This window comes from Triticum aestivum, chromosome 5A (genome assembly GCF_018294505.1).
Source record: "Triticum aestivum cultivar Chinese Spring chromosome 5A, IWGSC CS RefSeq v2.1, whole genome shotgun sequence".
Classification (NCBI taxonomy): domain Eukaryota; kingdom Viridiplantae; phylum Streptophyta; class Magnoliopsida; order Poales; family Poaceae; genus Triticum; species Triticum aestivum.
This window is the reverse complement of record NC_057806.1, coordinates 401,752,251-401,766,528: the sequence shown is the minus strand read 5'-3', so window position 1 is coordinate 401,766,528 and position 14,278 is coordinate 401,752,251. Positions and strand designations below refer to the sequence as shown.

The 14,278-nt window shown below is 47.1% G+C and overlaps 3 protein-coding genes across 4 annotated transcripts; 2 read left to right on the top strand and 1 right to left on the bottom strand.

The window, feature by feature from the left end:
- Nucleotides 1-454: 454 nt before the first annotated feature.
- LOC123103624 (heat shock factor-binding protein) lies at nt 455-5,206 on the top strand. 2 transcript variants are annotated; one of them, XM_044525269.1, is made up of 5 exons: nt 455-645; nt 3,434-3,487; nt 3,864-3,887; nt 3,976-4,018; nt 4,772-5,206. In XM_044525269.1, the coding sequence occupies exons 1-5, from the start codon at nt 460-462 to the stop codon at nt 4,894-4,896; spliced, it is 432 nt and encodes a 143-aa protein (XP_044381204.1). In that variant the 5' UTR covers nt 455-459; the 3' UTR covers nt 4,897-5,206. The 2 variants fall into 2 exon arrangements, with proteins under 2 accessions (XP_044381204.1, XP_044381205.1); XM_044525270.1 differs by lacking the exon at nt 455-645 and adding an exon at nt 721-1,862.
- Nucleotides 5,207-5,926: 720 nt separating this feature from the next.
- On the top strand, nt 5,927-11,113 carry LOC123103623 (enolase 1, chloroplastic). The gene is made up of 7 exons (XM_044525268.1): nt 5,927-6,672; nt 8,908-9,215; nt 9,395-9,549; nt 9,642-9,959; nt 10,389-10,535; nt 10,619-10,669; nt 10,812-11,113. The coding sequence occupies exons 1-7, from the start codon at nt 5,942-5,944 to the stop codon at nt 10,875-10,877; spliced, it is 1,776 nt and encodes a 591-aa protein (XP_044381203.1). The 5' UTR covers nt 5,927-5,941; the 3' UTR covers nt 10,878-11,113.
- A 141-nt stretch (nt 11,114-11,254) lies between these two features.
- On the bottom strand, nt 11,255-13,533 carry LOC123103625 (protein STRICTOSIDINE SYNTHASE-LIKE 10-like). Its single transcript, XM_044525271.1, has 3 exons — nt 13,201-13,533; nt 12,858-13,130; nt 11,255-11,783 (listed from the first exon to the last, which is right to left on the bottom strand). The coding sequence occupies exons 1-3, from the start codon at nt 13,500-13,502 to the stop codon at nt 11,267-11,269; spliced, it is 1,092 nt and encodes a 363-aa protein (XP_044381206.1). The 5' UTR covers nt 13,503-13,533; the 3' UTR covers nt 11,255-11,266.
- Nucleotides 13,534-14,278: the final 745 nt, after the last annotated feature.

Sequence of the window (14,278 nt, the reverse complement as noted above, 5' to 3'; positions counted from 1 at the left end):
GAGAAGGTCATGGAGTGGCTAAACACGTCAAACTCTTGAGGGTATCTAAGTATCCTCCCAAACTCTTGTACTTGCACCGTCTCTAATTTTCAAGTTCAAAGCTTTTCGTCCCGACATAATAGCCCTCCAAGTATGAGAGGTATTCCTTTTTACAATCAATAGACACAAAATTGCCGTCATGATAATATTTTCCTTTCAAAGTCTAAAGCACATAGCGACTCCAGCTTATAAAATCAAGCGTCACCCTTGCTTTGCTAACATAGCTTCATGGAAGAGTACGAAATCCTTAAACCCAATGCCGACACATGCTTTCTCTCTCCCTCTCTTCCTACAAAAACTTAAGGTAGAAAAATGTGAAAGGAAAAGAAGAAAAAAGAATTTGGAGCGGCCCACTAGCCGCCCGTGGATGGAGCCCTTCATTGTTCAAAATTGAAAGCCTTACAAAGAGGCACACGGTCCATGGACCCACCTTGTCTCACCGTCGCCGTATTGTCCTTGTACAAGCCCAAGTTTCCTTTACTCGTCTCACTTCCCCATTCAGGCCCTCCTCTCCCTTTCGTTTCGACCGCGACCTCCTCCGAATCCACCGGCCGGCGGCGACCTCCTCTTCCTCCGCCCCTTCCCCCGGCGACCCTAACTTCCTCGGTAAGCCCCTCCACCCCCCTGCTCCCACATCCATCTATTGCTTTCTAGCACGCGTGCATCCTTACGTTACTCGCGAATCCGCTGTTACCGCAGCCCCACCGATGCAAGCCGCCGCGAGATCGCTCGCCGCGGCACGCCGCCTCGCGCCTCGCGGCCGGCGCCCCCTCCCCCTCCCTCGCCCCCGCTTCCACACCGCCTCGCCCCACGATCCGTCCCCGGATCCGGGCCCATACGTCGACCCAGGGCTCGTGAGCACGCTTAGCCGCGTGCTCAGCGACTTCCGTGGCCCGCGCCACGACCTCCCCGCCGCGCTCCGCGGCTTCGCGCCGCGCATCACCCCCGACGCGGCGGCCGCGGTGCTGCGCCGGTGCCGCCACCTCCCCGTGCCGTCGCTCCGGTTCTTCCTCTTTGCCGCGGGGCTGCCCGGGTTCTCTCACCTGCCGGATTCGCTCCTCATCCTGGCCAATTCGCTCGCTGGTGCGCGGCTCTTCCCGCTGCTGCGCTCGCTGCTGTCTGACCTCCCACCGGCTGCGCTCTCGCGGGGTCTCTTCCCGCGGCTGTTCCGTGCTTACTCGCGTGCGCTTCTCCCAGATGATGCGATCCGGGCCTTCTCCTCCATGGCGGGGTTCGGCTTCCACCCAACGCTGGCCGATTTCCACTCACTGCTATTCGCCTTGTGCCATAATGGCCTTGTAAATCATGCTGAGGTCTTCTTCAGAGAGTCGGGGGCCCATTTTGATGTCTCAGCCAAGACGTACACCATCCTGATCTCTGGGTGGGCTGTTGTGGAGAAGCCGGAAAACGCGCAAAAGTTATTTGATGAAATGGTTGAGAGAGGTGTTGAGCCTGATGTGCCTGCCTACAATGCGTTGATTGATGCCTTATGCCGCGGAGGTGATATTGCACGTGCGCAGGAACATCTGAAAGATATGCAACAGAGCCGTGGGCTTGTTCCAGATGCTGCCACTTATGGTCCATTCCTTCGTGCTGCCTGTGCATCCAAGGATGCTCGGGATGCTCTTCGTGTGCTAGATAGGATGCGCATGCATGACCTCACACCAAATGTATTCACATATAATGCTATAATTCGGTTATTGTGCGAACTGGGAGAGATTGAGGAGGCTTATAATATCCTTGGTGAGATCATCACGAGAGGGGAAAAGCCTGATGTTTGGACATACAACACACTGCTTAATGCGCATTGTAAGAAGAATGAGGTGAACAAGTCTTTGAGGCTTATTGCAAGAATGGATAAAGGCTTGTGTGTGCCAGATCGTCATTCTTACAACATGTTACTAAAAATGTTGATTGGCGTAGGAAGGATTGATAAGGCTGTTGAGGTATGGGACGGGATGGAAACACGTGGCTTTCACCCAGGCGCAGCAACTTATGCTGTCATGATCCATGGGTTATCTTGCAAGAAGGGAAGATTAGAGGAGGCCTGCGGCTATTTTGTGATGATGGTGGATGAAGGTATCCCACCCTACCAGGCCACTTGTGAGGTTTTGAGGGATAGGCTGACAAGGCATGGCCTGAGGGATCAACTTGAGGTCCTCATTGACAGGATGAGGCGGAGCACTTCCTGCACGATACAAGAAATGGCAAGTATCATGCGCAGTACTAAGAGGGCTGATGAAACTAGAAGCACGAGCAGTGACCAAGAACTCCCAGGGCATGATCTCGATGAGAATGAATGGAGGGGGAAATGGAAACTAGGAGACTGAAGAGTGATTCATAAGGCTTGCCTACAAGCCCTCTATGGTGTACTATTTTCTTGTTTGTCTCCCTATTATTGTACAACAGTACAACTTTAAGGTAGTAAAATGTCCAGTCTATGCCATATGGAAGTTGTACTAATACAATAGACTAAGTAGAGTGATTAGTTAATGAAAATAGGATAGGATGCTCAATTCCTGGTCAAGCAATTGATGTTGGAGTTTAAAGTATACCTACCTTTTCCTTGTCACCTTTTCGCATGTGTGCTTCTCCTTGAGAATTAGGCTGCTATGAATAAATTCCAACATTAAAACTGTTTCTCATTTGCTGATATGAACTATAATATTCCGCTCTAGCTTTTACCTTTTCATACTATCATACTCCCTCCGTTCCTAAATATAAGTCTTTTTAGAGATTTCAATAAGGACTACATACGGATGTATATAGACATATTTTAGAGTGTAGATTCACTTATTTTGCTTCGTATATAGTCCGCATTGGAATATCTAAAAAGATGGAGAGAGTACGTACGTCTGTCAAGATGCTTCAAATAATTCTTTCAGCAGGATGCCTTTATTGGTATTAAATGTAATACCTTGCAAATCTCTACTATTAAAGGAGAGATAGTTGGTTTCGTTTGCATTGCTTCCACCCCTCCCATCGATACATGACCCCCTCCCATTGATTTGTTTCCAAACCACGCGATAACCCTAATTGATTTTTTTCCAAACCGGCCCTACCTCCTTGTTTCTGGGGAAAGAATCCTGTAGTTGTGCGTACACAATCTCAATCACATAATATCTTTCCTTACCTTTGCCTATGGATTCCCTTTCCACAACATATCTCAATCTCAACCCAATATTTTTTTTCCTACGTTGAACCAGTAGAATAAAGTTGACCCCATTGCTACGCACGGGTATTCAGCTAGTACTATTTAATACTGTGCTATATTTCACCCATTATGAGTTAATACCCTGACACATTAGTCATTTAATTTCACCTCTATATGTAGTTCTTCTGTATAGTATCATAATCATTAGTGTTAACTCATTTGCTGAATCTGTTTTTCCAGGCTAATATGGATTCAGAGCCCTCATCGCAGAACCCAACAGACATGACTGCATTTGTAAGTACTGATATTATATACTTGTAGCGTCATAACACTGTTCACATTAATAATATTTCATCTGTCTTCTGGTGGAATAATTGGCTTAACGTAAGACCTAAATATCTTTGACGAGTTTGTACATTCTGTATGCATCAAATTGGAGTGTTCGCATATTCTAGCAGCACTGAAAGTAGTTGCTATTTTAACTAGTAAGCTGAAAAACATTGGCGTAGCATTGACTTAGTAGATGGTGAGGTTAACAGTCAAGTTTTGTACTACTTGTTTCCAACCACTGAAGAAGTCTTTTTCCGCCTTTGAGGAACCAGAGGTGTATCACTTTGTTTAACAGTATAATAATTTTTATTTTGTACTGATGTTAAGCTTTCTATTTCAGGTGCAAAACCTCCTCGGTCAGATGGTGAGTGCCTTTGAATACGTTTTCGTTAATATCTACACTTGGGTCTTTACAAACACTTTACACTCATTAACTTGATGATGGATTTCAGCAAACAAGGTTTGAGTCTATGTCCCAGAACATCGTGTCAAAGAATATCCTTATCGGCGGAATGTCATTATTTTGTTTCTACCACAATAATTTTTTTCATGGCCACATTGGTTCATTATCTTATGCCATCGCACAATTTACTAGGGATAACATTATATTCTAGTATATCTGATGTCAGGTTATTATGATGTCATATGCATTTATGATGCTGATACATAAAAAATAGTATTCTACAATGTTATGCATTTCTTTTTTAATTCTTGTTTGGAAACTTGTAACATTCATCAACTTTTTGATATTAACAGAAACACACCAAATGTACGTGCATATATGATATACCAATATATCACACGTCGTTAGGCAATAAACATGGAAATTGGAAACATATTGTTGTTTTCAGAAATCTATGCTGCTGCTATAATGCTCACCAGCAAAACTAGAAGCGGTATACTCCAGTTTGGTATCCCTTAGTTTGAGTTTTGTTTGTAAGATCCTTTGTCTGATTAGCTTATGTTTAGCACAACTTTATACTGTACTACTTCATAAGTTGATAGTGTACCAAGATTCTTGCTACATCAGTGCAAGGCTAGTGACAGAATTTTCACAGCATACTTGAATAAATAATCAAAGTACCTATTCTATCATATTGACATCAGAAGAACTCCTTGCATCATGCGCTTTTTTTAATACAAAATCCATCTCAGTTTGAGTGCATCAAATTTGAGCCAAGTTGATTGTTGCATGAATTGAACATGCCTGTGGACTGCCATACTCTGTTTTCTTTAACTCCATTGCACTAGATGAAATGGGAACCAAGATCGACGAGCTGGAGCAGAGCGTGAACGATCTCAAAGCTGAGATGGGCACCACCGACATACCTGTCAAGAAGCCCGATGAGGCAAAGCCTGCCGACTCCGCATAACTCATGTGTAGGCAAGAGATTGGGTAGTAAAGATATGGTGGCTATATGACAGAAGTTTACAGCATTCATGTGTATCTGATGATGTATTCCCATGGACCATAGCTCTTGTACTACCGTGTGTGCTACCTATTGCTGCCGCTGGAGCTTCAGCTCTCCAGAGCCCAGACGCCGTTATTAGTTGATAGGTTGTTTCCCTATGATCATTCTCGTACTTGTTGGTTTGCCTGTTCAAAGCTGTTGCTGCAAGAGCCAGACGATGCCTCAGACAATTTTTATGGCAGTGGGCCTATTGGGTTGTTCCCCTATGCAATTTTTGTGTGACACACTGCTCTTCTGTAGATTCTGTTCAAAGCTGGATTGCGTTGCATGCTGAATTTTTTCTATACAATGCATAGCCCTAGGGTGATGCCTCGCATGCCATGTACTTCATCCGATCCAAAATAGATGACTCAACTTTGTACAAAGTTATGCCGCGTTCGGTTTCCCTTTGCTCCATGGCTCCGCTCCCGGAGCGGTAGTTAAAATAATTCTAGAATTTGAAGAAGTTGGCGGGCTGCCGAACGTGCCCTTGGTACAAAGTTGAGTCATCTATTTTGGAACGGAGGGAGTAGAATGTTCGGATAGGGAAGCGGGATTCTCTGCAGGAGACGGGTGCTTGGAGAGAAAAAAGTATGGTCCGATGTCAAAAATTAAAAGGGTTGAAGTAAAAAATAGAGATGCATGTGTATTCGAGTTTTTATTTTCTATTTTTTAATGAGGTCTACTAGTGATAGCTTGTATTGAGGAGAAAAAAAAGAAATATAAATGCCTTAAATTACTTTTTATCACGGATATCTGTATCCGTATGCCATCATTGTACATGCCCTCTGACGGTCTACATCTACAAGCGTCACATTTATGTTGTGTCTCACGAGTCTGACAGTCTGAGCGCCTTGCGTACAAACCCTTGCCCGAACATGGTTGGCCCGGCGCTCCGCCGACGGTAGGTTGCGCTCGCCGGCGCACCTGCATCCGACGAACCCCGGCACGAGCACGCGCTCCACCCATGACACGACGAGCTCGCGTCGCATCGCCCTTCCGGTCTCCCACCGGCCACCACCACCGCGGCGCCAACCCCCAAAAGGCCAAAGCGCTCGGCCAGGAGGCAAAACCGCAAAAGACGAGCCAAGGCAACCGATCACTCGCCGACTCCTGGGCCCCGCCTGCCACCTCCGCTTCGCCGCCTCCACCAACCCGCCTCCTTCAAAATTGTTATTTCCGAGAAATAAACCACCCTCGACGTCCCACCTCGCCGCCTCCGCCCGACGACCTCCCCCACGCCCCGCCGCCGCCACCGCCGCGATACAATAAAGCCCGGCCTCGGCGCCTCCGCTCCCGCCAACCCCTCAGCATGGCCCACCAACTCCTCCTCCCCTCCAAGCCCCTCCTGCCCGCCGCGGCCGCCGCCACCCCGCGCCGCGCCTGCGGCCGCCCCGTCGTCTCCGTCCGCGCGTCGGCGGCTGCCTCCTCGAAGGCCGTCGGGGCGGAGGCCGTGCGGTCGATCCGCGCGCGGCAGATCGTGGACAGCCGGGGGAACCCCACCGTCGAGGTCGACCTCGTCGCCGGCGACGGCAGCCTCCACCGCTCCGCCGTTCCCAGCGGGGCCTCCACGGGGATCTACGAGGCCCTCGAGCTCCGCGACGGGGACAAGTCGGTCTACGGAGGGAAGGGCGTGCTCACCGCCGTCCGCAACATCAACGAGGTCATCGCGCCCAAGCTCGTCGGAGTCGACGTGAGGTGAGCCTTGGTTAAGAAACAAAATCTCAAGCTAGCCTCATAAAAATGCTGGATCCAATCACCCGTGTCTCCGGTAGTTATTTACAGTATTTGTTTGTTTGAGTAATGTGGCTACGGTACTTGGGTGGGGAAACGTGGTGTTGTGCACTTGCTGTAGATTCATGATCTTCTGGCCGTGGTGATAACTATTGATTTTCAAGTAGAACTACAATGTAGTGAGATTGATGTGATAGGGTATTTGTCCGCGTTTAGTGAGAATTGGATTGCTCATTACTCATTAGTACTTAATACTGGTGGAGTAATGTTAGGCAATGGAAAAACTTATGTCAGTTGCTTCTGGGCTCTGTGAACTTTAAACATCTGACTGTTGTTCATATTTATTAATGAGCTTGCTGTTCTTGCTATACCAGTTATGATATTTGGTTCCAATCCTGCTGCTGTTGCCACTGACTGACCGTCTTATTCTAAACATCTTGTTTGCTCTGTTCAGTACTTTAGTAAGTGATAGTGATCCTTTTTTGAACAATGATTGGTGAGAAGAGGGCTCTATTGAATATTCATGTTACGTCCCCAAAAGAAAAAAGGAAATATATATGTCAAGATGAAAATGCATACAAAATGGTAAATCCTGTACAGAAATAAAACTGTCAAAAGCAGACAGTTTATGTAGCTCCTGGGCAAACGAAAAAGATATAAATATAAATTCAAACCTCCATGAGTCAAGATCCATGCTTACTTCTTAAAACAAAGATAATATACCGAAAACTAGTTATATCCTTGCACACACTTGTGGCCATCAGTTTCTGCGAAGCTCTCTGTAAGCTATTTGATATCTGTAATGATGTTGACCTTTGCTAAGCATATCAATTTAGTGGCTTCGTAGATTTGTACTGATCTAGCTGCGATTACTGAAGTTTCCACTCTGGAGCACTTTTTCCTAAATGTGAAGTGGAGTTTGTAAGTACTGCTGGACAGGGTGTATCTTTTGTGTGTCCATGATGATGATAACCATGCAAGATTAATTGTGCACTTGGTCTAAGCTCTAAGCCTCTATGTGATAGCCTGGCTTATTAGGGATGGTAGACTACTCATATCAATAAGGAATTCCTTCTTTTCCGGGAGCCCATTCGGAAAGAACTCCACAGTTAAGCGTGCTCAGCTTGGAGTAGTTTCAGGATGGGTGACCGACCGGGAAGTTGCTCCCGGGTGCGCACGAGTGAGGACAAAGTGCGCAGAAAAGACTAGTATTGATCTGTGGGGCCAGTCTAGATCCCGCCAGGAGTAACGACCACCGGCGGGTGTGTCCGGGGCGTTACACTCTAACTACCTTTCTGGTTGTGGCGATGTGGTAGTAAGCTCTGCATGATGATGAACTTGGTGATCAATGTGCAAGGAAGTCAAATCGATTGAGCTCTTGCTCAAGAAGAATAAACTTTTTTCGAATTGTCATAGTAGCCACTGCATGGTTACAGTTGTACTGACTGCCATGTCCCATGTTAGCTAAGCTTTTGCATTTGCCTCGCTTATCAGTATGGATTTGTAGCGGGATTGGTAAACTTCTAGCTTCAGCAATCTCAGTGCACTTATCTAATGGATGGCATAGTAGTCTTATTTAGAAATTTTTCTTGGGATCAGTCGCGGAGCTAGCTCCCGGCGACCTGGGGCAGCTGCCCGGGCTGCTCCAGCCATTCTTCACTAAACAATACAAAGAAACCATGATTAGCATTACTAATTACTTGGGCAAATGCTGGGCAACATCGCTATGTAAAGACTTTGCCCCGGCTCCTTCAGCTGGCTGGCTCCGCCACTGCTTGGGATACTAATGGTACAATATGTGGAGCATGCCTCAGCTGAAGGAACAGAAGAACTACATTACATTAAGTGCATATTACAAAATCACTAGCATCCAGTTCTAGTGATGAACACTAAAAGATTTTTGGATATACCTAACAACCGTTTCTGTCGGCTTGATTCCCTAAATTTGCGAAGGATGAAATTACATGGATTACTTGGAATCGGGCATGACCGCATGGGGGAGGGAACCATGCGATTCTACCACTTCCAAATTGACTAAACCTTAGTAGTGTTGAAAGGCATGCCAACTAACATAAAATGTGCTATCGCCTTTGTTAGTTTGCATCCATATAGCTGAGGTTCTATCAAGTTACTCTTATCATCCGTCCTCTGTGCCTGGCATCTAATTTCTAATGCAAACTTCATTTGTCATTTTGTCAGGAACCAGAAAGATGTTGATGCGATCATGCTTGACATCGATGGAACTGAAAACAAATCACAGCTGGGTGCCAATGCTATTCTTGGAGTCTCTTTAAGCGTATGCAGGGCTGGCGCTTCTGCAAAAGGAGTTCCTCTGTATAAACATATCCAGGAGCTGTCAGGCACCAAGGAGCTTGTCATGCCTGTCCCAGCTTTCAATGTAATAAACGGAGGTAGCCATGCTGGTAATAATCTGGCTATGCAGGAATTCATGCTTTTACCTGTGGGGGCAACTTCATTTGCCGAGGCTCTTCGTATGGGTAGTGAAGGTAATTTCTTGTATTTTCTTCAACTAAACCGTCTTACCTCTTGGTTGTGACTTGTAAATTATCATGATTATCCAGCAAGCATTTCTTTGGGGGCTGTTTCTTCTAGACTTCTGCTCAGTTTTTCTTTTTGGCCGTTCCATCTTACTGAGAATTGTCTGCTTCACTTGTCCATTCTACAGTTTACCATGTTCTCAAGGGCATCATTAAGGCGAAATACGGTCAAGATGCATGCAATGTTGGAGATGAAGGTGGTTTTGCTCCCAATGTTCAAGACAACAGGGAGGGCCTTGTTTTGCTTATGGATGCCATTGAGAAGGCAGGCTACACTGGAAAGGTGTGTTGCCATTTTTTCTATTTTGCTGGCCACCTTCTCGATCATTCTTTCCTCTTTCGATTTATAAAACTGAGAAAAACACCATGTTGCAGATTAAAATTGGAATGGATGTTGCAGCATCAGAATTCCTTATGAAGGATGGAAGCTATGATTTAAACTTTAAGAACCAGCCTAATAACGGAGCTCATGTTCTTTCGGCCCAGTCTCTCTGTGATCTGTACAAAGAATTCGTCAAGGATTTCCCAATTGTATCAATTGAGGATCCTTTTGATCAAGATGATTGGAGCTCATGGGCTTCGTTGCAATCCTCAGTTGATATCCAAATTGTCGGGGATGATTTGCTTGTCACAAACCCAAAACGTATAGTAGAGGCTATTGACAAGAAGGCCTGCAATGCTCTGTTGCTCAAGGTAAACCTTTACTGTCTATTTCAGGCGTGCTCTTCTACAATGGACTAATGTTATTCATTCCTTGTATTTGCTAAACATATCTGATATAGATTATGGCAACCTTTCAGTGATACTCCCTCCGTTCCCAAATATAAGTCTTTTTAGAGATTCCAACAAGTGACTACATACGAAGCACAATGAGTGAATCTACACTCTAAAATATGTCTACATACATCCATATGTTGTAGTCCATTTGAAATGTCTAAAAAGACTTATATTTAGGAACGGAGGGAATATTTGCCAAATAGTGATAACCAATAATGACTTGGGAGTTGTATCGTAAAGCTCTGCCTACAACTGAATTCCTAGCTCCCTTCTAATACTAAACAATAGTCAATCTTGTGCTGCCGAAGAGAAACATGGGTCATTCAATTTCGTTTGTCTTTCCAGGTTAATCAGATTGGTACCGTCACGGAATCTATTCAAGCTGCTCTGGATTCAAAGGCTGCTGGTTGGGGCGTGATGGTCAGCCACAGGAGTGGTGAAACAGAAGACAATTTCATTGCGGATCTAGCCGTTGGTTTAGCGAGCGGGCAGGTAAGGGCCACTTGAAATTGTGATCGGGGTACAGTAACTTCTAGCGTGTTCATTAGGTGACATTTCATTTGGTACTTTTTCAGATCAAAACCGGAGCTCCCTGCAGAAGCGAGAGACTGGCCAAATACAACCAGGTAAATGCTTATTCCTGTCTGTTAACTATTCGTTCTGTCCGCGCAGCAGATCTCCAACTGACTATGCTTCCGCTTGCAATATTACTAATTTCATTTAGTTTGTTTTTCGTTTCCTTCCTAAATATGTTCTTTTTTGATGCAGCTTGTGCGGATTGAAGAGGAGCTAGGCAACGTGCGGTACGCCGGCGAAGCGTTCAGGTCTCCATGAGAAACAAGAATTGCAGACCACTTTGACTGAGCAGTAAAAGTTTCTACAGCGGCGACAGTGGTGTACTGTGTACATCCTTCGATTAGAAATAAAGGCACTGACCGCATAAATTCATGACATCTCCTTGTAGGAGTGCCGCGGTGCACCCCAAATTTTGCAGCCTTGATTTTATCGCAGATGCACGGCATTATTGTCTGCATTTGTACCTCGAGCTATTATACATTTTCCTTGACGAACGACAGCGATGATCAGATTAGTTATTGCTTCTGGCTAGGGTTACAGCATGTAGCAACATACTAGGGCACAGGACGCACGATTGTACTAGTACTACATGAGTTGAACGGAGCCCAGCCACACGCGCTCAGACGACATGAATTGCGATGCGATGCTTACCCACCGCATTGCGGTAGAGATGCGAGCTTGAACAGGCCGACGTAGGGCGTGTCGACGGAGCCGATCCACAGCGACCCGTTCCGCTCCACCACCTCGCTCACCGTGGCGTCGCCGAACCCGCGAAGCGCCTCGACCACCGTGCCGTTCGTGGCGACGACGACCCTGACGGCGCTCATGGAGTTGGCCGTGGTCCCGCTCTCTGCCCACTGCTTGTCCCGGTTCATGCCCACCCAGTACCCGCCCCGGCCGCCTCCGTCGGGGCGAACGTTGTCCGGGTACCCCGGCAGGTCGGCGAGCACCTCCGTCACCCCCGCCGCGGGCCCGCGCAGCCAGTGCCGGAGCAGCCTGCACGAGGACGTCTCGGCCACGACGAGGTGCGTCCCGTCGGCGCTGACGGCCACGCCGTTGGGGAAGGCCAGGCCGGACCTGAGCACGGTGACGTTGCCCGTCCGCGGGTCGTACCTCATCAGCCGCCCCGTCGCGTCGCCGGTCAGCACCACCAGCATGTACTCGCTGCAGGCACGCACAAGCATATGATTAGAGAAAACAGAAGTTGCATGCACGGCCCCACCTCTGACCGGTTATCAATGCACGTGAATTCATTATCAAGCTCATCTACTGCTCCTCCACGTGAGGGCTGGCTACTGTGGCGATCTTCTGCCTCTTCCCGACATGGCTTTAACCCTGCTGAGCAGCTTGGTAGCAGCCGTAGAGCAGTACTAGTACTAGCAAAAGCAGGAGTATTTACGTTGCTGCTGTCTGGTGGTGCGATCTCCATCAGACGAGACTGACGAGTACTAGTATTAACTATTATTAAGTAACCCTACCACCTCCCTCAAATTCAAGGGGCATTGCTGTATGGCTCAGCTTGATAATCTGTATTTTTTCCTGTCACTTTCAAGAAGTGTTGCTAAGAGAATGTTGTGCGTGCGGTGTGGTGGTATTAATAGTGGCTACCGAGCGTGGTGTTGCTTCCGCCAGACCAGATCGGAAACATCTTGGATTTGGATATGCCCGCCAGCTTGAATTGGGGATAGCTAGGAATTAATGCCCACTATATCTGTTCTTCCAAGTTCCAACTGGTCTTTCTTTTTTGCCCCAACAGCTAGCCTACCTACATACTTAATGTACAACAAAACTAGTGTCAAAAACCTTAAATGCAAAACTAAGCATGTGTCGAGAGTTAGAGACAGACGGATTGTCATGCTCCATCTTCGTTAGGGCTGCTAATCCGGCAGAGCACACGGCTGGCGCGTAAGAATTTTTTCAAGCTTTATCAGCATTTGTTCCAAGCGAATCGACCACGGTTTTATAGTTATAAACTTGAGCCGCAGTTGTCCACTTGTTTTAAGCCGTGGAATCGTCCGTGCCATCATACAAGAACAAGGTATACCTGCTGGCTTTTCGCAGACAAATTTCGGTTTCACTTTACCCATTCCGAATCAGCGTGCAAATTATACTTGAGGTTTTCATCAACTCATCACCAACAGTGTACTGTATATCAGTTCCGGTCACATGATCGTTTTATTACTGCAGTACTGGGGTGGTGGTAGTAGTAGTAGTAATGAATTTCGGTACGGTGCGTACCTCCGTTGGTAGACGGTGCTGCTGTCCGTGAAGTAGACGTCGCCGGTCTCCTGGTCGACGTCGACCCCGTTGAGGAAGTTGAAGGGCAAGCCGTCGGCCTCCGTGGCAACCACCTCCGCCAGCCCGCCGCACCGCCCCACCCTCATCAGCCCCAGGTACGCGTCCGCGATGTACATGTCGCCCGACGCGTGGTGGAACTGCAGGCCCAGCGGCCGCCCGCACGCGCTCTCCGGCTCCACCACCTTCTTCCTCGCCGCGCACTCCGCCACCGTCCTGCGTGTTCGGTTAGCTCACGATCGTGCTGTGCCCAAGGTTGTGCATGGCCGGTTGATCGATCACTCACTTGTGCTTGTAGTTGTGGGCGAACTCGGTCCAGCCGCGGTGGCGGCGGTTGCCCCTCCACCGGACGACGCGACCGTTGGAAACGCCGGTGTACGGGCCGCCGCCGCGGTGGTCAAAGACGATGCTCTCCGGGCCGAACGCCGGCCGGGCCAACCGCACCGGTATGACCCTCGAGCCGGCGTAAATAGACTTCATCTCCTGGGTGGCGGCCGCCATTGGAGGTGGCCATATGAGAAATGCGAGGGAGAGGAAGGACATGAGCAAGGTGGCAGAGCGACAATGCCTGGCCTCCTCCATGTCCATTAATTTGAGAAGCAGCGGCGGCGGCGTATGCCTTCTTATATAAGCTGTCAGGGCTTGCTCCAGCCTTTCTGGTAGGCATGTAATAATGGAGAAGCTAGCTAGATGCAGCGCGCTGTTCGATCGTGGTGTAGTGTAACTAGAATACTCCCTCCTTCCATCTATATAGGGCCTAATGCGTTTCTCGAGGCAAACTTTGACCAAATGTTAGAGCAATAATATATGACATGCAACTTACACAAAGCACATCATCAAATTCGTATGTGAAAGGAGCTTTCGATGATATAATTTTCACATTATGCATGGCAAATGTAGTATAAATTTTATCAATAGTCAAAGACGGTCTTGAAAAACGCATTAGGCCCTATATAGATGGAAGGAGGGAGTATGAGGTTTCTGGGGGTAAGATTTTCAATTCAGGGCCACGATTGTCTTCTTTTTTAGCTTGTTAGAGAGAGTTTTTACTGACCCACAAGTCATATCAAGTCGTTACAATCAAGAATGTATCCGAAAATTGCTTTTAGAGCTAGGATGGAGGCCGGTTTTTGAAAAATTCAAAATTCAACAAAACTCATATTTTTACATTTCAAAAAATTCTGAAAAAAATACAGACATACATAGAGGCATAACACACACATGTGTGTAAATTTTCAGGACGAAATACGTTGAAATAAGGGCTGTGCAACAAAAGACAAAGCTATGACTTTTCAACACTTATACTATTCATACCAAAAGTTCATGAGTTTATTCTTTCCACACAGATCACATCTCAAGGTATT

Excerpts from the sequence above, each read along its gene's own strand:
- LOC123103625 (XM_044525271.1), bottom strand. The coding sequence starts at position 13,502 with ATGGACATGGAGGAGGCCAGGCATTGTCGCTCTGCCACCTTGCTCATG. Across the intron at positions 13,131-13,200 it reads GCCCACAACTACAAGCACAA|GACGGTGGCGGAGTGCGCGG; the intron begins GTGAGTGATCGA and ends CCGAACACGCAG. Across the intron at positions 11,784-12,857 it reads AGCACCGTCTACCAACGGAG|CGAGTACATGCTGGTGGTGC; the intron begins GTACGCACCGTA and ends GCGTGCCTGCAG.
- LOC123103623 (XM_044525268.1), top strand. The coding sequence starts at position 5,942 with ATGACACGACGAGCTCGCGTCGCATCGCCCTTCCGGTCTCCCACCGGC. Across the intron at positions 6,673-8,907 it reads CTCGTCGGAGTCGACGTGAG|GAACCAGAAAGATGTTGATG; the intron begins GTGAGCCTTGGT and ends TCATTTTGTCAG. Across the intron at positions 9,550-9,641 it reads AGGCAGGCTACACTGGAAAG|ATTAAAATTGGAATGGATGT; the intron begins GTGTGTTGCCAT and ends ACCATGTTGCAG.
- LOC123103624 (XM_044525270.1), top strand. The coding sequence starts at position 747 with ATGCAAGCCGCCGCGAGATCGCTCGCCGCGGCACGCCGCCTCGCGCCT. Across the intron at positions 3,488-3,863 it reads CAACAGACATGACTGCATTT|GTGCAAAACCTCCTCGGTCA; the intron begins GTAAGTACTGAT and ends TTTCTATTTCAG. Across the intron at positions 3,888-3,975 it reads AAAACCTCCTCGGTCAGATG|CAAACAAGGTTTGAGTCTAT; the intron begins GTGAGTGCCTTT and ends GATGGATTTCAG.